We start from the raw sequence: 25,343 nt of genomic DNA, 5'->3' as shown, positions 1-25,343 counted from the left end.
GACCGTGAAAGGCGGAAGTCACCATGCATAGAGCCCATTTGCAATTCTGGGAAAGGAACATCATAGAAGACCCTAAGATATGAATAAGTCAGGTTCAGCTTAGAATAGGTATACTTGCAACTATATTTCACACACCAAAACAACTCATATATAGAGGAGTACCGCAGAGATGACATATTTTTGTATGCAAAACCCGGAAGTTTTAGCACTTCCAGTTCCATCACCCCAAAGTCAATGTTTTTTTTTAATAGGTTTGTGGTTAATCGCCTGAAATAAGGTCTGTGGTTAACAAAACCTCTAAATATTTGAAGGTTTTATGACATAACACACACCAGTTATAACACCCTCATGATTTTTTTAAGCTTTATTGTGACTTAAAAACGACTTCCTTTGCCGAGGACATTAGACGTCATTGCGCATATAATTCGAACAAATAATGCAACATGGGCACAAATTTCTAAAAACGTGGATGGAGATTCAGTCACATAGTAATAACTTACCAGGGAACACGTTTTTAATAAAGTTTGAAAAAGTTGTCGGAGGCTTGGTGGTGGTGACGTTGTTGTAGTCTGTCTGTCTATAGCATCATGTTAGCTTTTAACTTCTATCTTGTATTTAGGCTGCAAAAGTATGTTGTGTTCCTTTGTAAAGATTATCTTGATAGACAAAACATGTAAACATCATAAACATTTTGCGATCTCCAAAATTCTATGCGAAAAACATATATAATTTGGTTAATTTCGTTAACTGTGACGTTAACTTCCAAGTTGGCCTACAAAAATACTCTGGTACTCTGTACAGTTGTCTCTAATTTCACTTTAAAAGTTAATCCACAGATACCTACACTCTAAAATTTAAGCAGAAACAAAGTAACCTTCAAGGATGCTGTTGTCAAACACAGTATATTTTTAGCATTGAATCAGTGCCAGGAAGTGAAGGAAGAGTGGCCGATCAGCCCTGAAGGCCGTTCCTAGGAGTACGCCTGGTGACCTGAGCACAAGGACAGAAGACGCACGCTGTCTTTCCGTCAAGAGCGGCTGAATTTGCTTTTCCAGCTGAAATCAGCTTGGACATTTCTCAAAAGACAAACACACTACACAAAACCAGCAGGACTTTTATTCTGCTAACCAACACTAAGCAGCCACTGTTCAGTTATCAGCATCTGCTACAGAGATCGCTGCTTCTGGCGGAAAATGACACAAAGTCTGTTTTCGGAAGTCATACCACTCGACGGCCATGTTTGCAACACCTCTGGGCAGTAAATTACGTCATAGCAAGTCAACAGTACTATCCCTTTGAATGGTGGAAGGCAGATATTTCAATAATCGCTATCAAAAATAACATATTTCCGGTCAATGATTAAACCTACTATAGACTATACCATAACTTCTGTTTCCTAAGCTTAGATTGCATTAAAATCAGCTTTTTCAAGGTCACTTCAGCTACTGCGCATGCGTACAAGCTGGCAACCGCCTCACATAAACTCTGCCCCATACTAGAGCATAGTCAGTCTTTATTAATTGATGATTGGATCATTCCACTGGAAGGCGGGGCTTTCTTCACTAGAGAAGCTAATTCATTGTAATGGCAGTGGCACATCTTGTTAATATATATATTGCACAAGCACTAGTCACACGACACGCATACTTCCAAGGTGAGCACATGTACATTCGATCATTTTCACTAAATAAACTTCAGGAAGACCCTATGTTAGGCTTATATTGTGCCAATTACATGTACAGACTTTTAAGTATTGAAGTAGGCATGACGAAAACCTGTTCTGCTGTGACTATATAAAAAATATGGTACATACAGCACAAAATATAAATATTAAGAAAACCTATTATTCAATAATTTCACGTAGTTTATATTTTAACGTTAATTATATTTGATTACGCAATCTGGTTATTTATATAAATTTAATTAATTAAAAAATTTATTAAAATGAGATCTTTCTCAGAGAATGTATTTATTACCAATATTTAATATTTTACTTGACCCCTTTTAATAAGAGTCCAGACATAAGAAAAATAATAAAACTTGTTTTATATTTAAAATTAGGGAAATATACATGCATTATGGATGTGACAAAATGCTCTAAGTTTTAAATAGACAACATACTTGGATGGAATTAAATTAAAATGCACACACCAGAAGCAATAATACCCGACAAATGGATATGGGATTGCTTTTCATAGAGCATTTAAATTTTCATCCGCGCATTTATGTGGAAGAAACAATGTTATGGATGTGACATTACAAGTGGATATGACAGCTCAATCTTCTCCCTACTAAATGAAAAACATAATTCTGTTAATATGAAAATCTGGTCAGCAGAGACATGTCGAAAGATACAATCCCATAGATCTCATGCACCAGGAATTTCAAGTCAACAAAAAGTAGTGCAAATCCTGATTTCCCATCTGGCCACAAATCAATGGCTGCGGATCAGGTTCCGCCATAAAATAGGTCACTAGAACAATTTATCGTTGTTCCCATGACTACTGTGCAGATGCCACCCCGTGTGAATGAGGAAGAGATGTATGTGAAAATAAACTAGCGTAAAGCTAACAAAGCACACAGATGCCAAACCTGCGCCAGCTTCACATAAAAAACAAACAAAATGAGTCAGAAATTACATCCAGAATGCTATTTGTATGCTGAACGATTAGCACATGTTTTATCTGACAGCAAATACAGAACAGAGCAGTCAATAAATCTCTATGGTGGGATACCTTTTTGGAGTTGCAGGTACAAAAAGCCCCCTGAATTATGACACACTGTTGAAAACAAACATGGTCAATTTATACAAAAATAAATGAGAGAACTTGACATGAATACATCAGTCATTCAGCAGTTATGCCTTTATGATCTTTTAGCCTGAAGTGGCAAACAATGAAGAAAATTACACTGCAAATGGTGAGAAAAGTGAGATCTTTATATCTTGTCCAACAAACCGAGATGACTAGGCAATCTAAGTGTCATTCACAGAGCAATTCCACTGACACATTTAGAGATACGTTTGACTTTTTAAAGCATTCAACCGTGACATTATTATGTTTTCACACCACCCCAAACATAAAATAGCTCAATTCAACAGGTTTATTTTTTCTAGTTTTGTATAACTTTAAGCTCCACATCAGGCATAAACTGTGAATCTGGTTTACAGTTGGATGGCTTTTGCTGCAGTGCAGAATATTACTGCGCGTCTCTATGCAGGGGATTTATTCTGTGCCCATGTAAATGAAGCACTAACTGCAGTATTATTCACTGGGGAATTTTCCCTTCAACGCTCAGGTACGGATTATCAGTTCTGGCAGTGCTCCTTCGTGATGGGCTAAAACAGAGAATCTTTTATGTCTTTCACGCTGTTTTGTTGTATAGGACATAAGCGTGGACGTGTTGCCCTCCAAGCCCACAACAAATTTACTTTCTTTAGATAAATCACTGGTAAAATGTATATAAGTACTGGAATTTTTTATGTAAGTAGATAACATTATAATCTATTAAACATTATAGGAGTTTGCATGTTAGCAGTCTGTCGATAAGCGATCTATACATCCACCGTCCCATCTGGTCCTTATGAGAATGTGCATAAGCACCATGGAAACCATTATCAGGATGGAGACATCGTTTTTTTCTTTTATGGATTTAGGGCTAAAGTGTTGTGGCCAAAATTGCAGGAGTAAAGTAATTGTAGAATAGAATAGAGTTAAAGGTCCAGTGTATGAAATACACATATTTCCCCTAGCGATGAGGTTGTGAATTGCAACCAACAGCACATGCCACTCCTCCCTTTCGAAGCACTTCGGTGGCTGACAAGGGACTAAGATGTCGTCACAATTTCGCTTCTTTGTCGAAGGAGCTAACGTATTTACGAAATGTATCCTGTGTTGCAGGCTGCAGATCGCATTGTAAACAAAAATGACTAGAGATGTAACAATATCAAAATCTCATTGACCTATTTTATCAGATTTTCCTACCGCAGCGCAAAAATGTATATAATCTAAACCACATCGACAAAATAAACAGGTACGATTTTACAATGCAACACATAGAATGCGATTACAGTGTAAATACTATAACAGATCATCCAACAGTATAAAATAATCATGTCGGATTAGGTTATCCGTACATTTTACCCGGGGATATAAAATCCTGTTCAAAAGCAGGGAAAGCAATGTTTTGCAGGGTTAACCCTGTATTGCGGTGCCAACGCGTGCAGTGTGAAACGAAGCGGGGGTAGAATGAAACAACCAGACGCTTAGCAACGGACACCCAATCAAAAACTGAACAGCGTTTACCTCATTTCACAAGCACAGTCACAGAAACTATGTGCGCTGTGTGGCTTGATCAGACAGAACGTGTCTTTTGCTATTAGACACGCCCATTCATTTTTTTCATCCGCTACAGAGGCTTAAAACCACCATAGGATTTTGTCCCTGATGCGGAACAACGAGGTATTTAAAAGCCGACTCACTATTTTTAATCAGTCAGTGTGATGCTGCAGTATTTATCCAATCATGACTGTTGACACTGCAAATATGCAAATAAAAATGTTAACCTGTGGTTTAGCGATGCACGGTGTGAAACATTAGGTTATGAATACCCAGGGTTATCTCATAACCCCGAGTACATTAAAATCAGTGTAAAAAGTGAAACAGATAACCCAGGATTCTGTTTATCTGGGGTTAAGAATAACCTGGGGTTAACGATTTCAAGTGTGAAAAGCCCTATTATGTATGTTATATTGTGCTTCTGTCAAAAGATCCTCCAAAAAACTACTCACTGGACCTTTAATGAATAGAGATACAGTACATAGCTGCAGTCAAAGTAACTCTTTTGTTGAGATCAGACTGAGAGAAACTGGATTTAACATATTCCCATGATTTTACTAATTTGTATTGGTGACTAGGCATATGTAAATTAATATCTGCTCCTGTAATCGACTTTAACAGTCATTTGAATGACAAACAATATACTGTTGAACGTCTGAAGGGCAAGCAAACTGTTTGCTGTACACAATGACTCTCTACAACGTAAGTCTTTCACTTTCTGCTGATAAAGTTTTTTTTTAGGAATTCTCAAATATTCTGACCCTCTAGCAGCCCAAACACAGGCAAAAATAAGAGTCAATCAACAATTGCGAAATGCTTCGATTGAGGAATAGTACATTTTGATTGTAAATAAAAATATGCAAATATCACACCTAAATTTGAAGGTCTGTAATTCCTCACTGTTCTGTTCTCATGATTTTTTCCCACATTTTTGTCACCTGAACAACTGACAACATGATGTCATACAAGTATTACCCATCTTTTTTCACCACCGTTAGAATTAGGATACCCACCCTGATAGAAGACCTCAAGGTAGGAGTAGTGCTAATTGCTAGTATTTAAACCGTCTTTAGGGTGATGCTTTAAAAAATATACAAAATGGTGTAACTGCCAAAAATGAGACCGGCAGTATGAAATTCTGATCCAGCACCGAGAAGTCTATCTAGATCAATGGAAACGTCATTAGCTAAAACCACTGATGTGCTCTTTTACACAACCCACCATGAAGTTCCTGTGCACTTCCTCAACACCTTCATAAAAAATACGGCCTGCTTGCCCATGTGTATTATTCAGAGGACTGTTCATTCACCGCCCATTAATTCTGCTTAGCAATGGCTCCTATCACTAACCGAGACATTGCTAATTCATGGTGGTAACGTTCACGTCTCCTGGAGTCATCTGAGGAGCGCTGTTGTTTTTGAGCCCATTAATAAAACATTATGTCAGTAGAGAGTGGGCTGTGTGGCATAGCAAGAGGAAGCCCCTTCGTCTGACTGCTCAGCTCTGTGTCGTCTTGGCAAGTCAGTTGTTCACTGGCCCATGTTTAAGTAGGTTAATCCTCGCTCTCTCTCTCTCTGCTCAAGAGAATAACCTCTCCTTGTTACACAAACTATTCTTAGCACATCATCACAAATCTCAGCTCCTTGGAGGATGAGAGATGCTGGCATGACTTGTGGGATTTCTGCTCTTGGAGAATTAGGGAAGCACAACTGGCTGCTTCTCATGTTTCCGTCTTGAAAACATCAAAGAGTGCAAATAATATGAGCAAATGCATAATATTGTATAATGGATATAGGGGCTGATTCTGTGATTTAGAAGGTTTCGGTAAATTAAAGATGATTAGCACAAATACTGTATAAAAGAAAAGTTCAAGCTTCAATGCAGTCCCACATTTTTCCTCATAATTTTGGATTTTATTTCACACCTGAAAACATTACAATAATGCAAAGACATCTAGGTGACGGGTGCCATTGGCCCATTTGTCTTCACCTCAATGCATCTGTTGCTTTTTTATCAGTTATCTGAGTTTGATATAATTATACTTGTGCACGTACAAGCCGGTGTTCCATCTCAAATCACACAGATACATTTGCCCGACGATAAAAAATCCTAAACTTCTGCCCTGAAGTTGTTTCATCACAGATTTCATCAATAAACGAATTTTACAGGCAATATCACGCTTTTGTTCAAGTAGGGAAACAGCTGGCGGACGACCAAAGCAATAAATCCAGCTGATCTCTTTTCACGTGACTGTAATGTTATAAAAGAAAAAAATGCATGTGTGTTATAAACCCTTACGCAGTATGCTTCAAATGAGGTGCATTTATGTTATAGATAAAATTGTTAAAAATAGAGAATTATGTAAGATACCCTGTGAACAGTTCAGTTAAGTCCATTCAAAAGGATTTGACTTAAAACATCCCCAAAATATTTAAATAAAATATATAATGGTTAACAATAGACTGCTGTTCCGCATGCCAACCAGCGCCGCATTTTCTCGTATGTACAGTAAATCCACATCCACTGAACTACATGCAAACGACCGGTCGGACCTTTAAAATAGCGACTCGAGAGGGATTATAATGCACAGGTGAGCGTTAAATATATTCTCACGTGCCGTGTGCGTTTATTTCTGCCGTGCACAACAGTGTCAGTTGATCCTCCCTCATTTAACGGTGATATAGCGGCCTTACCTCCTCCAGGACGTTGACCGTGTTCCGACAGCTCTGCAGGCGGGTGGTGAAGCTTGATGTCGTGGGGGAATTGTAATCCTCGGTCGTCTCCGAGAGAAACTCGGATACGGAGATCTGATCCGGCATCCTTAACAACACGGTCGCCCAGTAAAAATGGAGGGGAGAAAAATCACAATAGCACCATTAATTAGATGGGGTTGGTCAGGAACGCAGCGATGTCTCTGTTTGGTTGAGGTTGAATGGTAAAATTAAACTAAACGTAGCCAATAGTGTGGCAGTGGCGATTCATTCACGGACTATGCGATTCCTGTCCCTGGTGATGACCGCCGCATGTAATTTCCACGTCTTTCCTTGTCTTAATGATCCACTTGCATCTACACAATAACGGCTCCCCTTGTTCTTTCAAATTGTAAGATGCGATGCTGTTTTAATATGACCCCACTTCAAAAATCAGCTTTAAATGCTTTACAGGATCTATTTTGAGTATCTCCTTGAATTACGGTTGTTCCGGTGTCGAAAGCGGTTTCGTTCTGTTTTCCTTTCCTCCGTTTTCCCCCGTCCTGACGGTCTCTGCGCTCCCTGACACCAGCGCGTGCACGCACGCTCATCTCCTCCCACCAGCGATGACGGAATAAACAAGAGTAAACACTGCGCATGCGTCGGAGGAGCGCGACGGCGAGGTTCGCTTGCGGCGTTGTGTGAAGTCAAGTTAACTGTTTTCGATATTTGATGTACACCTACAGAAAAGATGTTACGTGCTCTGGAGCAAGAAATCATTACAGTGCAATATTGACTACGCTGAATAACAACAAACCAATTATTCAGTTGTCTCTAATGTGCGTTTTTAGAACCGCAGCAATATTCGCCAAACAGGCTAAATTAGTTGTTTAAAATAGCTTTAAAATGAAAGTAGGTTTGCACGAAATTGCTAAAATAACTAAATTAAGTTTTCAAAAACTTTGCACATGTGGCAGACTAAAGTCCTTCCTATTGACTGGAAGCAAGGGCAGATATAACGTGCAGATGGAGTACTTAGTAAAATAGCACAGAAGAGCAACTCACCGGCTCCATAAGGAATCCCTGGAGGAAAAACTGGATAAACGCGAGGATGAGGACCTCATGGCTCTGTAGTCACCTCAATAAAACAGACTTCGAGTTTGGACAACACAAATGCATCATCAGTGTCAAAATATACTTGTTTTATTTTCACCTAATTAAAGCACCCAAACTTGCACCCATTTTTTCTTGCAGACAAATATCACAAAGCTGTATGCATCTGATGGAGTTTATAATTGTTTTCTCCTGACACCACGTTCATCACGAGACATGAAAGAAATTTGCTATTTAGGGGAAAAGCCACGCCTTACAACTTACCGAGACCGCTGCGGTTTCACCCCGTATTAGCAGTTTTAAAAGTAGCGGCAAAGTAAATTGTGCGGAGAGCTCCGTGTTTCCAGATCGCACCATATTCACTGCATTGTGCTGTATGCAGCGCTGGGACATTACGGGCGAAGTCACATGCCGCTACAGTTGCATTGAGGCTGGAATGTGCGCATTGATCTGCCCCATCTGGAGCTGCTGGACAGGAAGCGAGAATCAAGCATGTGGGCAAGAGGGGGGCCGGAGGAGGGAATCCAGCATGCACGCAACCTCAGTGCTAATGGCAGGAACTGGGAATGCTTAACAACTTATAAATGGAAATCTGACACCGGCAGAAAAAATGAGTGCGTTATGCAGTATTACATCCAGGTTCATTTATAACAGCGTGACAGTTCTTTCCATTCAAAATAACATTATGCTGATCAACAGAAATGATGAACTGCGCTGGTTCACCGAGAGTGATGCTTATGAGATTATTGTCTTTCAGCTCATCAGACAAAGAGGAAACCGTATTTAAATCTTAAAGTCATAGTAGATAACAATTTGCTCTTTACCTCCTTGTAAACTACTTTGTTTTACTAAACTGATTATAAACTATGAATGTTTACAAAAGCTGAGATACGCAAATAACATTGTTACAAATTCGTGAGTCTGTAATAGTAAATTGGATTCTGCAAAAGACTATTTTGGGACATTTTAGTGTGTGATCCTACCCACATACTAGTATGTGACAATCAGTCTCATGTTTTTGAAAACATACAAATAAATACAAGAGAAAAAAGTGCATTTATTATGGAGGATCTGCAACAGAACGATCCAAACAAGACTTGAGCAGCTCATATAGCCCTCATAGGCCCAGCAACTGGCTGAGTCAAACAAATATAAACAGGAGGATCCATCTCCATTTTTTAAGTCTCTCACTCCGTAACATCCCCTTCTGAACTCAACCCTGATGCTGTCAAAATGTTTAAAAGCTTAACCAGCTAAATCATATTATTTTCAAGTTAAAAAAAAAAAAAGAACAAATCAAACAGTCAACACATATTTTAATAACACACCTATATAAGGTGATAAAAATTGTTGCGATTACCACACACGTAACACAGCTCCTTAAAAAGAAAAAAGTTGTCTGACTGACTTTTGAGTCCGTCATAATCGAGAGAGAGATGAACTCCATCTTCTCTTCTGCCCTGTTGAAATAGGGAGCCAGTAGACGGCAAGCTGTGAGCTCACAGCTGTCGGCCCATCTCATGTTTTGTAGGAGGGGTGTTACTAAGGGGTGTGTCCGGCACAGCTCCCTTTATGAGATTGATGGGACTGGTTAGTCAGATTCAGAGTCACTGCTGTCTTCTGATGATGAGCTGCTGGAGCCGTCTGATCGGTCATCGTCGTCTTCATCATCATTCTATACAGAATGAATTTTCAAGTTAAAATAAAAATGAATGATTCCCAGCTTTTTTATGTTTTTTGAGCAGATTTTAAATTAACCTCATCATCGTCGTCATCATCGCTATCTGTGCTGCCAGACGATTCATCATCTTCATCGTCCGAGTCTGAGGAGTCTGTTTTATCATCATCCTCATCTGATTCTGATGTGTCCTGCTGGAAACCAAAGTCATACTTCTTTTCTACTTTGCAAATTATTGCGCATCCCAACATGAAATATTGCAGATGTTAAAGGGACAGGTCACCCAAAAATAAAAATTCTGTCATGATTTATTCTTGAACACAAATATGTTTAAAAACACAAATAAATATATTTGGAAGAATGTCAGCAACTGAAATTTCTGAGGCACCATTGACTACCATAGTAGAAAGAGTTTTTGTACAATTACTTTTGTTCTGTTGAACACAAAATAAAATATTTTGAGGCATTTAGGAAAACAAGCAGTTCTGTAGCACCTCGACCAGGGGTTTTAGAACTTAATGATGCCAAGGACCCCCAAATAGGATTTACCTTTTTCGAGGACCCCCTTTTCTAAAATATATATCAATCTATATCCTTTCTGTGTAAAGAAACTTTTAAAATGTGTTAGATAAATAGTAAATAGGATATTATTAACACATTGTTTCTAAACATAAATAGTCGGCAACACTTTCACTTTGAGTCCCAAAAAAGAAACTTCAAGTGAGAAAAACTCACTAAAAAAGATTCAAATAGAATCAATTCTGGAAACCATCAAAAGCAAAAAAAAAGCAGATAAACAATGTGGACTTTTATAATTTTTCTGAGGAACCCCTTGCAACTTTCTGTAGGCCCCCTGGGGGTACCCGGACCCCAGATCAAAAACCCCTGACCTAGATGAACATTTTTATTGTTGTCAGTGATGCCCCAGAAATCTTAGTGGCTAACATTCTTTTATTTCTGTTTTTAAACAAAGATGTTTATACAGGTTTGGAACAAGTGGAGTTGGAGTAACTCATGACAGCGTTTACATTTTTGGGTGAACCATCCCTTTAAACATTCAAGCCTTTACATACAATCCACAGCATTTAGCTAAGAGTGAGGTTTTGTGTAGCCGGTGTGAGTGATTCGCCCTGAGTGAGCGGGCGTTACCTTGGCTCGGTACGCCATGGAACGCTTGCCCCCCCCAACAACCACCGCCGTGGGTCTGGCACCTACCGCCTTCCCCTTGGTGACTCGGACTTTAGCCCCAGGACCTTGTGCTTTTGTTGTGCTTCGTCGTTTCTGTGAGGGCAGAGAGAGGAAGGGGTGGAGGAGAGAGCAGCACAGAAAACATGTTCAAGCTTAAAGCCATGATTATTAGTGCAGCCCTAATTGAATTTTCAGGTCAGGTTAGTTTCACCAAAAATACGCATCTGTTATTTTGAATCGAAATAAAAATATATGCTACGAAACAGCCTCTACAAGCCAAGTCAACCAAATTAAGCCTTAACATCAACTTGAGCCTGCCATGCAATGAAATGAATCAGTAAACAGACTGTAAATGTTACACTAAAATGCAGAACATTGCATTACAAAGTGATTTACTGACACATATAATCAAGCGATTACTTACCGTAGTGGAGAACTCTTTATAAACTGCACGCTCCTGCGGAGAAAGTGACTAGGAAAGAGCAAAACGGAGAGAAAAATACATAACCCGAAATCTCAAAAATTTCAAACTTATAAACACACAAATTGAAAGTGTATTTGTTTTGAAGCTCCAAATGATTAACCAAACATCCTACCTTAACCCAGGTGTCAAGCTCGGCTTTGTACTCAAGCTGTTGCTCCTCCACCTGTTTCTTATATTTGTCCTTCTGACTCTGATTGAGCTTGTGCCACCGTTTGCCGATCTCCACCATGCGCTCCTTCAGGCTGAAGTGATTCAGCTCGCCACTGGTCAGGAGTTCCTGAGAGAACATCTGATAGCCACTCCTGAGGTCGAAAGGACGAGAGAAACAGAGAACAGATTCATTGTATATTCTGTTGCGGGTAGCATTGAGGAAGTGAAAACTAAACACACAACACTCACACAGGGGGCTTCTTGGGCTCTCCGTCAAATTTTGGCTTTCTTTGGCCCTGTCCTGACAGAACGGTTCTTGTCTCTAGTATCTCTCTCTGCGGGACAAAAAGGGTCATGAGTAAAAAGAAGTATTGCTCCAACAAGCAAAAAGATATAAGACAATAATGATGTACTGTATATACACGTAGATGATGATTATGCAACAAAGCTGCAATGATGGTGAGTTACATTTTCAGTGAACACAGTGTGCAGATACAAGTGCATTCATTGCAAACTCCTCCATCTCTACTCTAGAGAGGAGGAAAGTGAGAAGGTGCACAGTTGAGAAGACAGTGGTCAAATGTCTGGTCACTGACCACGGTCCGGTACTGAACCTCGTATCGCTTCTGGTCCTCAGCAGCCTTCTTGATCCAAGGAATCTTCTCTTTCTTTTCCATGGCCTTCCATGCCGCCTCCATTGCGTTTTGCGCTTTTTTCCTGTCATTCTGCAAATAACATAAGTCAGTCAACGTTAAAACTGCTTGGGATGTTCCCTCTTTTATATATCGCTTTGGATAAGTGCTTTCGTTCAAATTAATACATTTTAATGAGGAACTTTTTTACATTTTCGTAACTTTGTCTCCAAAATCAAAAATCAAACACAGACAGTAGGTTCTTATTAACATATTCAAAATATAGATAGTGTGATTTCATCCAATAAAAGTCAATGTGGTTGGTCAGGAGGATGCTCAAACAGAGCCCTTCCTATAGTGTCTAAAGCCAGCGTTCAAACTTTTTGATTTCAAGTGACTAAATAAATCATCTTATCATTGTCCCATTTAGTCCCGCATGTTTTATTGTATATCAAAAAAGAACATCACAACATGTTATGCTTACCCTGTATTTAGCCAGATAGTCTCCTATCACGCTCTGCTGCCACATCTCCTCGGGAGTCTTGGGAGTTTCAGGAAGCCGTGGTTTCTTTTTACTGTCTCGCTTGTCTTTTGCCAGCATCCACTGATCCAGCTCAGGGTCGCGACACCGATCCTACACAACAACATGGTAACTCAAGACATGGCTCAAGAGCAAAACAGCATGCGATTGTATAAACATACCTTCACAGACGGGGATTTAGCCCTCAGAGGGCTGCCGATACCCGCTAGCCTGTTGCCGCCAAGCTTCTCCTCTGACAACACGCGGTCCCTCTCCTCTTCCGGGAGACTCTGTAGAAACAAAGAGATTCAGGCAAACAGCTCAAATAAGCAGAGACTCAGTGTGGGCAGGACATCCTTACCTCAATAAACCTTTGAAGGTCAATCTCATACTGTTTCTTTTTCTGATGAAACAGAATTATAATTATTGTTTATAGAAAGTCATGAAAAATCTGAAATTTGGATCATTACGGATTGGTTGTTTTGATTCTGATTGTATGGGGCAGACGGACCTGTTCACATCGTTTCTGGAACATGTCCTTCTCTCTCTGCGTCATCAACTTCCACTGCTTACTGCACAGAACCATGCGCTCTGTGCTTGGCACATCCTTCATGTTTACCATTAGTTCAGCGCAGTAAAGCGAATATCCATTCCTGCAGAAAGTAACCATAAATAATAATCCACTTAAATATCATTACAACTGTATGGGAAAAAGGCTTATAAACAGAGTTCATACCTGGCCAAATTGCTTAGAAAATATTCTCTAAATCACAACGAAATAAAAACGGCCCATTTTTTTTTTTCTCACATGCAATATTCCGGTGTTTATAATGAAGGATTTATCTGTGCATATCATTTTATTCATATGCTCTCATAATCTTGAATGAAAAATATGAACCTCCAAAAGTAATCTCTTCTTTGCATGACATATGTATGGGCGCGGGGGTGGGACTATACTGACCGTTCAACGCCCATATAAAATAAATTCCCAAAGATTAAATTGAAGCCTTTTGCCACATTCCACCAATGATACTTACGGTGGTGGTTTGGTTGGCCGGCCATCAAACTTGTCCTTGAGCTGTCTTTCAGCTTTGGTAAGAACAGACTTAACATGCTCCTCAGAGTTTATCTCTGGATGAGCTTCGAGATACGCTCTCATGGTTTCCTGTATAAGGAAGCAGTAATTCAGACTTATGCTCACAATTTTCCTTTATTACCTTTGCTCGAGGTGGAAAGCAGCCATACCTCATAGTGTTTCTGCAGCTCTAGAGCTCTGCTGATCCATTTCAGCCTCTTCTTGTCTGGGAGTTGGGACCACTGTCTGCGTAATGCTTCCTTCAACTCCTTCTGACTTACCTGAGGGTTGCCATTGAAACAAAAACAAATTTGGTTGAGACGTGAACGAAGACAATATGACCTCTAGTTCAATTTCTTTTTGACAAGTTCTTTTACATCTGGGTGAATTTTCATGTAGGTCTTCTTTTCATGGTTGTACCACAGCTGCTGAGGGGTCTTCGGCTTCTCTGGGAGGTCTGACTTCTTTCTCTCCTCTATTAAATCTGGGTGGTCCTCCCTAAAAAGAACAGAAGCTTCACGCTGAATCACCAATAAAGAAAACGTGTGTTTGGTATTTTGGGACAATGAAGGTGGACACTAACTTGAATCTTGCCATGTTCTTCTCAAACTCCTCTTTCTCGCTCTGAAACTCTTGAATGTACTTGATCTGACAACAGCAACAGGAGAAATGATATATGATGATATTTCACTGAAACTTTCAAGTCTCCGAAAACAGTCTTCATACAAATACGAAAACAGCACAATATTCTCAGACACACTCACCTTCTTCTTTTCAGGGAGTTCCTTGTATTTTTTGGACAGAATCTTTGTGAGATCTAAATTGCTCATCTCAGGGTGGATTTTTGCATACTTGGCGCGCTTCTCCATAAAGAAGCGAAAGTAGGGAGTGAGGGGTTTCTTTGGGAAGTCTGGGTGTGTCTAAAACAATCAAAATAAATGAGATTACTAGATAAGCACCATACAATAACTTAAAATAACATTCTAGATGGCAAACTTTTGCAGTCTTACCTTCAGTTTCTTCCCTTTGTAAGGGTTCTTCACATATTCAATTGCATCAAAAATGACCTCTGTCATTGTTCTGTATTTACGGACCTGTGAGGGGAAACAACTGCATCAGAACAGTCCGATCATAACGTTTCCAAAATAATAAATAAAAATGCAGTCCTGACTCCTGACTGAGGTTGTCATCATTCACTTTGAGAATTAAAAGAGAAATAAAACCTCAAAACACATTTTAATTGAGATTGCACATACACATCCAGTGTTTATTGTTTGCGAAGCGGCACAGAAATTTGGCTCACCTCTGTGGAAACTTTCTGCCATTTCTGCTTGCACATATCTCCAGTGAAAACCCCAAAGCCCACCTTTTCCCAGTCAAAATGAGACTCCGTGGTTTTATATTTCATACCGTCTCCTTCAGGTAACAGACTGCGTATCCTCTCCAGCAGTGTCAGACAGTCCTCTTTGCTCCATGTATCTACATCTAGATACAGAGAGAGCGCACCGAATGCAGTGAACATTTGTATGGGCAAAATCAAATGTTGTCCCAGCTAGGACAATATAACAACATAATAGTTGCGTGTCAATCCACCATCGTGTGACCGTACCTGTCTCACTTTTGATGCGTCCAGTCTGGCTGCTGGACACGCTAGTACTGCCATTCATGATGACAGATGTCTGTAAACTCCAACTTGACTCTTCAGTGGCCAAGTGGCTGCATAGGGAGATTATATAATATGTTAGAGCTAGTGTGCATTCATCTGTAGACATATCAAATGATACAGCACTGCAGAGCACAAAGGTAAACTTGGGGTAAAAAGAACCCCTAAATAAAGAGCTGATTCAATTTGAATGAATGGTCCTCTCATTGTGATACGATAACTGAGATTTTATGGATCTGATCACTGCCACCCAGAGGAAGATGTGACCATGCCCCGCCTCTAACCCACCTCGGCAGGGAAGCATCATCAAGCCGTGGCCATACTAGCGCATCGGAGAACGAACCGGTTCGGTGCTGTGAACCGGACGACATGAACCTAAATGTATAGCGTTTATTAAACCTTTATTTGCGTGTGTGTTAACATATAGCGGTCTACTTTAACGTAACACACATAAGACATCTACCCAAGTCTTCCCGCGATTTGAGGATGCGAGAGAGAGCAAGGAAGGACGGAGATCGGCTTCGGAAGAATGGGGAGGAAGACTTTCTTCGGATCATGAAATCACCAGCAGCGCGATGCGACGAGAAAACCGCAAAACGGACATATGTCCACGGGAGCCTCGACGTGTTTCCTGTCATGTCAGCCGAGATGCGACGGTGTCCTGACAGTGCAGCACATTCATAGGCGAGTACTTCACGGATACAAATATTACAGCTCTTTGGCTTTTTACAATTTAACGGTAATCGGGGCGTTGAAATAAGGTTTGTTTAACCTGCATGAGAATTTAAAACACTACGTAAAGTAACATCACATTTACCTTCAACTTTTGCATATGGTTTTGTTTTTTAAGTAAGGAAACAGAACTGTAACTTACTTGTCTTTAAACACCGGCTTTTAACAATCGATTGGCATTTCGCTAATTTCATTAAACCCACAATATGCAATAAAAATCATCGCCGTGTCGAGTCTCTACTGCATGCTGCACCCGAGTACGTTAGGAAAGCCGCGCGCCCGCGTACTTCTCGCGCTGTAGCGTAGCTGCGCGCCCGCACGAGGCGCGGGGTTTCTCGGTGTCATTCCCGCCCGCGCGCAAGGTCAATTCGGCCAAAAAACACGTAATAATAACAACAAAAAACACGTTCTCTGCAACATAATTCCCGCCTTTACAATGATGTATTTACTTCTTTATTTGTTTGAAAGTTTTCGCTAATTACCTAGCATAAAGTAAACTTACAAAAATGCATTTTTTTTTTTTTTATAATCACACTGACAACAAAGTAGCCTAATGTTTTCTTACACCGTGTGAAGCCCAAACCAGCTGAATAAATAATTTGAGCAGAAAAATAAGTTTTCTGTGACGCACCGACCGTTACACTGCTTGGAGCCCCAGTAATGGCGTCTTTATTCCGGCAGGAGTCACCACGCAGCTTCCGCTGGCACGAACGCCTAAGCTAGTGCGCGAGCAATTGGCAAAAGTACGTGGAGTATTGCTTACACCTATGAAATTATATATTAATATATACATAGCAACGATCTCTTTACTGCCAGCTGATATATATATTCCATTATATATACATGCATATTTGGACATTTTTGCAGACATTAGGGCAGAATCCCAAAATGGATTATATCGTTTTACAATGAATTCTGTCATAAATATATATCATAAATGTTCGATTCTAATCACATATCAAATCCACGCGAATGCACGCCGTGTTCTGGCGAATCAGAAATAAAATCAGAGGTATGAGCGGGCGCTTGTGCCTTCCGTCGCCCCAGAGCCTTCACTGCAGAGCCGCCATGAATGTTACAAAGACTCGGGGACGAGCAATTTGAAAAACGCTCGAAACCGCTCAAAAAACTGTCAAACGACTCACCTTTTTCAAAATCCAGTCGCGTACGTTCCTCTCGGTTTGAGACGTGCCCGTTTTGAACGGTCTTATTGTTTTTAAGTATCTGTTTTTTAGCCGTAAACCCCGGGGAGTCAAGTCGAAACGAATCCGACAAAAGGAGCGTCTGGTTCGGTATGAAACTCCGCCCAGCGCCGCAGGGGGAGGAACTCCGAGGGAAAACATGCGAGAAAAAAAGGAGACAAAAGGCGGAGGCTTAAACTTAAATAGTTATTTTTCTTTTTAATGCACACGTTTGAATGTTATAACTTGAATGGGAATTCATTTTAAAACATTTTAAAGAATCGGTTTGCCCGGCTTGAAATTGCTTGAATCTAAATCTAGTGTTTGTTTATCCGTCATGCAGGTAATAATAGAAAAACATCCATTTTAGTTCATAATTAAATGCATAATTATGCCTGTGTATTTAATTGGACAAAAACGCAAGAGCAGGACTCTTAGCTAACACTTCAGCATTCTTCAAGTGCTAAAGCGATTAAAGTTGGCCGTTCATTCGGCTCCCGGTGCAACTACAGCGGCCTCTGGGCTCCAAAATCTCGTCTAGCGAGGCCCAAAAGAGTCTGGTGTGTTTGGCTCCACCATGCTGTTTGACTGGAGTGTAGGCACAGACGACGCAGACTGTTTGTGCTTTAAGTTCCCACTATTGAAACCAACTATGACTGTGATCGAGGAGGTTTTCTCTCTCAGACTGAGCCAATGCTCCATTGACTCTCACGCATTCTGATTGTACACAATCGTCACGTTGTCGGAAATGTCTTTATGTGAAACTGACCAATGGCACAGGGAAAGGAGGAGACAGCCTCCACTGACTCAACCCCCTCATTTGACAATGCAAGCGTGCTCCATTCACACCATGAAGGTGACTGTACCGAGAAAACTTGTCTTGGACTAATTTGTATTTATTTGTTAACCCAAGAGTTTGGTACCAAAATGAGATAACTCAAAAATATATATATATATTTATTATGTTATCATTTTTGTATTGTGTTTTGTTGTGTTAGTTAGCAGTTTGGTTGACTTTAATTGCAATTCACAATAAAAAAACATAATACATTTTGGAACCAAACTCTTCATTTGTAGATGTGATGACATTTTGTACATTTTTGTGCCCTCTGTCCGTCCTTCGGTTTTTGCCTTAAAACTAAGACTGTATGGTTGTTAATGCATGGTTAATATTGTATTTCAGATTTACATCATGTTTATGGATTTTTAGCCAATGCAATTCTTTCCATGATCTCAGACAATGATGTTGCTACAACCATCGATTAGCCATGAGATGGCAGTATAACTGCATGGAAATGGCACCAGACTTAGACCACAGTCACTGCCATGAAGTCACTAAATCATACAAATTTAAAAGTAATAGTTCACTGAAATATGAGAATTCTCACCATTTAATCACCAGTCTTCACAACTTTCTTCAGTTGTCATACAGTATGTGTGTCTCCCTTTAAAATACATTTAGTAACCCGCTGGAGTTGTATAGTTTACTTTTATGATGGAAGGATGTGCCTTTCGAAGCTTTTAACTCGTGGCCCCATGAAATGGGATTACAAAGCTTGTAAGATATTATTTTATAAACTCCTAAAGTGTTCAGCTGAAGAAAGGAAGTCATCTGGGATGGCAACAAGGCGATTCGATGATAAGAGATTATGTATGTTTCTGTCATCTACTTTAATAATGTTTTCATAAGTTATATCCATCAAACGTGAAAAATGAAAAGCAAAACATGTGAAAATCAAATGTTATTTTATTGGGCCTGCACTTACAATATTTACAGAGATAAAATAAAGATATATGTCCACATCATTTACATTCTACAGTTTTATGTTTATCACAATATTTGTTGTTGAACACTTTTTAATGTGCCAAAAAGGTGACTCTTTATTTATCCAAGTTATATATACTATACATTAAAATGTGTAATAAAGGCACAATTTGAAACTCCTTGTCAGTTTTTAATCAGTTAAACTTATTATAAAATACAAGATGTATTTATTTGTTTCTTCTTTATAAAAATAGATCTTGAGATCATTTTGATGGCTGGAATGTAAATGAGGCACACAAAAGATTCTAATATTATACCAAATCAACACTCATTCTGAATTTCTTGATTCCACCTGATGCCCTGCACAATTTCTAAAATGCCACTTAAAAGAGAATAGTTTCTTGAATATCAACATTCATTCTGAAATATGCTTTACAAAAATAAACATACAGCACAAGTGCATTGAACAACATATGTCTTCCATTTTACAAGTGTGATCTGGTTAAATTTAAATCATATAACACATTTATTCTACATGTTCTATAAAACTAAACCATACAAACAGTAAAATATAAATAAAATCCATTTATTTTGTATCTTCATGTATTATTGTACCTATGGAAATCATCTATGATTCTCTTAGTGTTTGTGTTTCATAAACAGACCTCTTTGGCCATGTGTTGACAATGTTCAGAGACAACACTAGATTATTGTATTTTCTTCAAATAAACTGCAGTTTATACTCTTTTTCTAGTGACAATTCTTACATATATTTTTGACAAAGCTGAATATAGTATAAAGCTGTGTAATATTTTTGTTTAGTTATAAAAATATGAAACACATATATATATATATATATATATATATATATACTGCGTATGCATTAATGTTCTTCTGTACAGATTTTCATTTCTAAAAGTTATGCCTTGCCTAAAGTTAATAAGAAGAAGAAAAGGCTTCATTTTAAATCTCCCTTAAAGTGCTTCCTGCTTGAACTGACTGGGGCTCATACATTCATTTATCCCTCCACAACACGTACATTTTACAACAACATTTCAACTCCGATAAATAAACAGAAAAACAGGTGATATAAAGATATTTTCTAACAGATACAAGTGACATTTTGATAAGCGTTTACATATATAAATACATTTCTCCATTAATTATGGGACAAAATTGACTGAAGTAGTACATCCGAACACTATTGCCTGAAAAGAACATCAGGTCAAGTAGTGAAAAGAGAGGAATGAGGTCATACTGGCATCTGCATCTCTGTATATTCATCTTGGCCTTCCCTCTCATCAAATGATGGCTCCCCTTCATCTGCATCAAGCTGTCACATAAACACAATAAGCTATTAAAGACAAAATAATATCTATATGTAAAGATAGTCACAGTCTTATATTGTAGTGAAAAGCAAACCCCTAAACCTCTTTGTTTCTACAAATAGCATGAACAAGATTACTTCCTCTGAAGACGCATCCCAAAAAACTCACACATTGTATCTCACGTTGAGTAAATATTCTGGCTAACAGGAACCTCCTGAAGGGAACAGTGAGGAGAAGGACGAATGGGAAGGCTAATGACGCCGCGGTAGACATGACAGTCCACAGCACAGCCAGACACACCAGCTGCAAGCATGTGAACAGGTGCATGCGAAGAGTTCGCACCTGAAAGACACCAAAGGTCACTGACACTGAGATAAATTCACACTGTAATTCCTTGAGACCTTGTGTCATCTAAGTATTGATTTAAGAATATTGTTCTTGGCTAGTATATGGAGGTCGAGATATCTTGTAGGTGACACACCTTGCGGACATAAGTGTGATCGGGGTGGTACTTAGGAGGCATAAATAGCAGCGCCATGCGTTCTGATAGCTGGATCCCATTGAGAGACATCACTCCCATATAGAGGAATATGCCGAACAGCACAGCGATAGGAATTTGCCGCAAAAGGTCTCCGATCACAATGGAGAGGCCTGCAGAGCATCAAGTAAAAAAATGTTAGTGCATCTTGTTCGTTACAAATGATTGGCCGTGAAAGTAAGTCACCCACCTACAAAAAGAGCCACCAGAAATCCTGTTACTCTCTGCTCTTTCACCTCCTGGATGCGTGGTTTGTCACCAGGGGCGACAGCTTTGCTCATGACGGTTAGGCTATTTGCGTGGGTCACTGACCGTACAGTGGCACCGGTCAGCCACGGCAGTCCAAACAAGGCCGAAATCCCACCGGCGGTCACGATGATCAGAAGATCCAAATGAAAGCCTGAACCCTTAACCAGCATCCTCTCCTTCTTACTCACAATAAGACTGTCGACATAAAAACAGGGATGTAGGTGAGAACACCGTATTAAGTTTACAGAGGTCAGTTTGAGAAAGAAGAGTAAACTGTGGCCTACGTGGTGATCTGAGTTTCCATGAAAATAAGGATGTAGACCAGCAGGGCAGGTAGAATGCTGGCAGCCATCATCCAGATGGGAAATTGACCATCAGATCCCAGTGGGTGTATAAACCAACCGCGTTTGTCCGGGCTGGTCACAGAGAAGCCATCGGGTACACTTAGTTTCTGGATTGAGGAAAAGAAGTTCAGAGATCATTGTAACACATCGTAAAAAAACACCACAGTGCCTTGTTTGTCTCCTTATTTAAACAGATTCAAATGCATTTACTTTATCATGACATGTGGCCCTCTTTAGCAAATCAGTAGGAAAAGCCATTCATATGACATTGTGTTTTGCCGAAACTGCATGTGACTTTGGTGAATCTTAAATGTTAAAAACTTTTGAGTGATGTATAGCTTTTTTAAATAAAGCAAAAACTGGAGCCTGAATTTTAAGATAACGCTGGACATTTATGATGCCTGCTAAACTGTTTTAATAATAAAAAACATTACATGAACTGAGCAAACTTTGGCAAATATAGCTTTTTTATCTAAAGTGCCCTGCACTAGCCCAGTTAAAGGAATAGTTCACTTTAAAATGAAAATTTCATAATAATTTACTAGTCATACTTTCTCATACAAGCCATCCATGTGTTTATTTATTCTGTCGAAAACGAATTGAGGGTTCTTCTCCATATAATGGACTTCAACGGGGGGCTGTTGGTTAAGGTCTAAATTTCTGTTTCATCGCAGCTTCTAAAGACCCTACTCGACACCCGTCGATGAATAATGGTGTTTTCTAGCGAAACGATTAGTCATTTTCCAAGAAAGCGTAACGTAGATTTAAAAAGATTTAAACATCCCTGATTTGAACATGAATTGACCATTTTAAACAATAGTCTTGCACAAAGACATATAATGTGTCATTCAACATCTTTCTACACTGGGTCAGAATTTAAGACATGTGTGACCCTTCCAACGTGATAACGTAGTACGTGAAGTCATGGACGCGCAACATGGAGGCACTCCGAGGCAGTGCAAGCCATATATTTATATTTAAAGTATTTCATTTTTTCATTTTCTTGGAAAATGAATGATCTTTTTGCTAGACCCTTATTCATCAGTTATTGTCATGTAGAGCCTTTTGAAGCTGCGATGAAACTGAAATTTGGACCCCTTTTAAGTGCATTTATGAACGCTGGAAAGTGCTCCCCAAAAGCCTCAACTTGTTTTCAACAGAAGAAATAAACACACAGATGGCTTTGTATGACGTGCGGTTAGTGAATTATTATGAAATGTTAATTTTAAAGTGAACTCCTTTAACAATTGTTGGTTACCAGAGAGTGACGTAAACGTTAGTTTTTGGTTCTTCGGGAAAGTTTTCTTTACAGAAATAGAATATTTCCAGAACGTACTGGGAAACCAAAAACTAATATTATGTGTTTGCTGGGTAAGTTCAAAACCACATTTAAAAGCACTCAGTGAGTCAAAACAACAGTCCATAGCTTAAAGTTTTATTAAACTGCTACAGAACGACAAAACAGTCAACATTCATGGATAAATCTTTTCAAACTTGCATTTTCTTTTCAATAGTGCGAGATAATAATATAGACGAAAATTACGGACGGACGGACCATACTTGCGGCTTTAAGGTTAGCCAGACTCATGCATACCCCCTAAACAATAGTTGTGATGATGAAAGTTGTTTTTGTCTCACCTGTGTATAAGTGTCCTTTATGCATTGGTCCAACAGAACCATGATGGAGATTGCAATAGGAACACCAAAATCTCCAATAACCCTTCGGAGCTGAGCCACAGATAAAACAGAATTTTACTATGGACAATAACACATTATCACTCACCGACACTGACACATTTCAACAAGGAACTGCTTCAAAGTTATTTATATGAAAACCTATTTTTTTGCAATTTCACAACAAGTCAGAAGTAATACTGCCTTACCCTGCCAGGGAAAAAAGCACTGTTCTTGAATTTCCGTAGATAATAGGCAATGAAGAAGGTTCCAGACATGAGCACCAGGGAAAGGAGAGCTGTGTTTGGCTGGTTTAGGGTTTGAGGGGCGACTGAAGATGTGCTGGTATCATTGGGTAACGATAAAGCAGTGTCATTGTCTTCTTTTCCATAGCAGCTCTGGAGAGGATGATCCATAAAGATCTGCACAGCAGACAAACACAGTCTGATCATCTGTAAACACAGTATTATTTTCTCACAAAAACATAAGATATTCATACTTTGCCCAGTTTGAAGAAGGTCTCATATATGAAGATAAGCGAGATGAGGAAGGAGAAGATCTCCTGGGTGAAGCGTGAAACAAAACGCACCATGAAGCTTCCTTCAAAGGCCACCATGAGAACCACAATGATGATCAACCAGAATCCAATCCACACGCGGCCTGTCAAGTAGTCGATGTCATTGGACTGGCAGAACTGCAAACATGGACTCATAGTTTAGCTCGTTCAGGTCGTTCTGCTACCATACAATTGAGTTTCGGGTTTACAATTACTTACGGAATAGTAGGACTCCTCAAACACCAGAAGGGGTCCAGAGAAGCCCACCACCAGCAGAGGTTGAGCCCCTAGCAGACAGAACAACATTCCCTGCACAGCAGTGGAAATGATCAGCTCTGACACCCCTATCAAACCACCTGTCTTCTCACCTGTGGAGGACAAAGACCCCACCCCATACATGAGATGAGAAATCTGAAGTATTTTAAATGTTTCTCCCAAACAGCAATAAGCTTAAATAAAAAGAACAATCCAAGAAGTCTCACATATTCCTCCACTAGAGGACATCTTAACAATGTCACAAACTGACATGTGCCATGTCTGAAACCAAACGTCACTTTTTGAAGATTTTAATATGAGGATAAGAGGAGTCCGTATTCAATTGATCTAAACCCAGATTATCTCAGTTTATAAAAACATTCACTTAAAATATTTTGCTCAAAAGCTGCCTTAAATTTTGATTTTCAATTATTTTGGCTTTACAACTATCTTGAAATAAAAATATATTCAACTGACTGTGAAAACGAAGTAGAAATCGGTTAAACTAGATTCTAGATATATATATTTTGTATTTGTATAAAATATGTTTTAAGTCAGATGAATATCATTTTAAATTTAAATGACTTGTAAAGCCAATTTGACTTTAAAATTTAAGGCAGATTTTGAAGTCTTTAAATATGATTTTATGTATATTCGATTTTTTTATATGAGTGTACAATGTATATTAATTTAACAGCACCACCATTTTCATGTTTGTGAACATACTTGCATATATCGACTTCTATTCTTTTAGGCCGTGGAAGTAGAAACTTTCAAAAATGGTTATTTTTTCAATCTCAGTCTTTATTTTGAATAGATTTTTATTTTTCAGTACAAAAAACAAGTATTTTACCCAAATTTGTATAGGTGTATTGATTTAAAACCTGAATATTGCTAATAAACATAACTGGAAACTCCTGCTTTTCTAATTAAAAATGGTGTTTAAAACAGTAAAAAATAACAACTTTGACTTACCCAACAGTCCTCCAAAGGTGATGGCAGGAGAAAGCGCAGCGAAGTAAATGAAGATGACAGAGGCCATGCATTGAGGACTTAAAGCATCTGTAAAATCACTGATGTATTTAGGGTAGCGGCGCCGTATGTCTTGGATAACCCCACCAAACAGCTGTCCCCTTCTCCGAAGAGGATCATCGTCTGATTTAAGTGGCGGCTCAAGAGCTGAGAGATAAC

At 39.2% G+C, this 25,343-nt stretch overlaps 3 protein-coding genes across 14 annotated transcripts in view; all 3 read right to left on the bottom strand.

The window, feature by feature from the left end:
• The window catches only part of asap1a (ArfGAP with SH3 domain, ankyrin repeat and PH domain 1a), a 42,081-nt gene extending 33,379 nt beyond the window's left edge, over window positions 1–8,702 (bottom strand). For 2 of the 3 annotated variants that reach the window (XM_056743081.1, XM_056743083.1), the window contains exons 1-3: window positions 8,405–8,702; window positions 8,093–8,179; window positions 7,031–7,157 (exon numbers count right to left, since the gene is read on the bottom strand). In XM_056743081.1, coding sequence (XP_056599059.1) covers window positions 7,031–7,157; window positions 8,093–8,151 — 186 coding nt within the window. In that variant the 5' untranslated portion in view covers window positions 8,152–8,179; window positions 8,405–8,702. The remainder of the gene's footprint in view (window positions 1–7,030; window positions 7,158–8,092; window positions 8,180–8,404) is intronic. The other variant, XM_056743082.1, reaches the window with a different exon arrangement.
• A 475-nt stretch (window positions 8,703–9,177) lies between these two features.
• On the bottom strand, window positions 9,178–19,040 carry ubtfl (upstream binding transcription factor, like). 7 transcript variants are annotated; one of them, XM_056743371.1, is made up of 20 exons: window positions 17,408–19,040; window positions 15,477–15,583; window positions 15,171–15,352; window positions 14,878–14,961; window positions 14,632–14,787; window positions 14,451–14,515; window positions 14,245–14,365; window positions 14,038–14,148; window positions 13,830–13,957; window positions 13,304–13,445; window positions 13,154–13,195; window positions 12,975–13,082; window positions 12,757–12,906; window positions 12,237–12,365; window positions 11,890–11,975; window positions 11,603–11,792; window positions 11,431–11,478; window positions 10,968–11,099; window positions 9,899–10,012; window positions 9,178–9,815 (listed from the first exon to the last, which is right to left on the bottom strand). In XM_056743371.1, exons 2-20 carry the CDS (start codon window positions 15,532–15,534, stop codon window positions 9,732–9,734), a joined length of 2,130 nt encoding a protein of 709 aa, XP_056599349.1. In that variant the 5' UTR covers window positions 15,535–15,583; window positions 17,408–19,040; the 3' UTR covers window positions 9,178–9,731. The 7 variants fall into 7 exon arrangements, with proteins under 7 accessions (XP_056599349.1, XP_056599352.1, XP_056599354.1 ...); XM_056743374.1 differs by having other exon boundaries at window positions 9,899–10,009; XM_056743376.1 differs by having other exon boundaries at window positions 11,034–11,099.
• Window positions 19,041–19,172: 132 nt separating this feature from the next.
• The window catches only part of slc4a2a (solute carrier family 4 member 2a), a 23,115-nt gene continuing 16,944 nt past the window's right edge, over window positions 19,173–25,343 (bottom strand). For all 4 annotated transcript variants that reach the window (XM_056743366.1, XM_056743369.1, XM_056743370.1 and 1 more), the window contains 10 exons: window positions 25,128–25,331; window positions 24,117–24,265; window positions 23,841–24,035; window positions 23,551–23,763; window positions 23,306–23,395; window positions 21,608–21,774; window positions 21,265–21,518; window positions 21,018–21,187; window positions 20,705–20,878; window positions 19,173–20,541 (listed from right to left, as the gene is read on the bottom strand). In XM_056743366.1, coding sequence (XP_056599344.1) covers window positions 20,461–20,541; window positions 20,705–20,878; window positions 21,018–21,187; window positions 21,265–21,518; window positions 21,608–21,774; window positions 23,306–23,395; window positions 23,551–23,763; window positions 23,841–24,035; window positions 24,117–24,265; window positions 25,128–25,331 — 1,697 coding nt within the window. In that variant the 3' untranslated portion in view covers window positions 19,173–20,460. The remainder of the gene's footprint in view (window positions 20,542–20,704; window positions 20,879–21,017; window positions 21,188–21,264; window positions 21,519–21,607; window positions 21,775–23,305; window positions 23,396–23,550; window positions 23,764–23,840; window positions 24,036–24,116; window positions 24,266–25,127; window positions 25,332–25,343) is intronic.

Source organism: Triplophysa dalaica, chromosome 3 (assembly GCF_015846415.1).
Source record: "Triplophysa dalaica isolate WHDGS20190420 chromosome 3, ASM1584641v1, whole genome shotgun sequence".
In the NCBI taxonomy this organism is placed as follows: Eukaryota; Metazoa; Chordata; class Actinopteri; order Cypriniformes; family Nemacheilidae; genus Triplophysa; species Triplophysa dalaica.
This window is presented reverse-complemented; position numbering and strand designations above follow the sequence as displayed.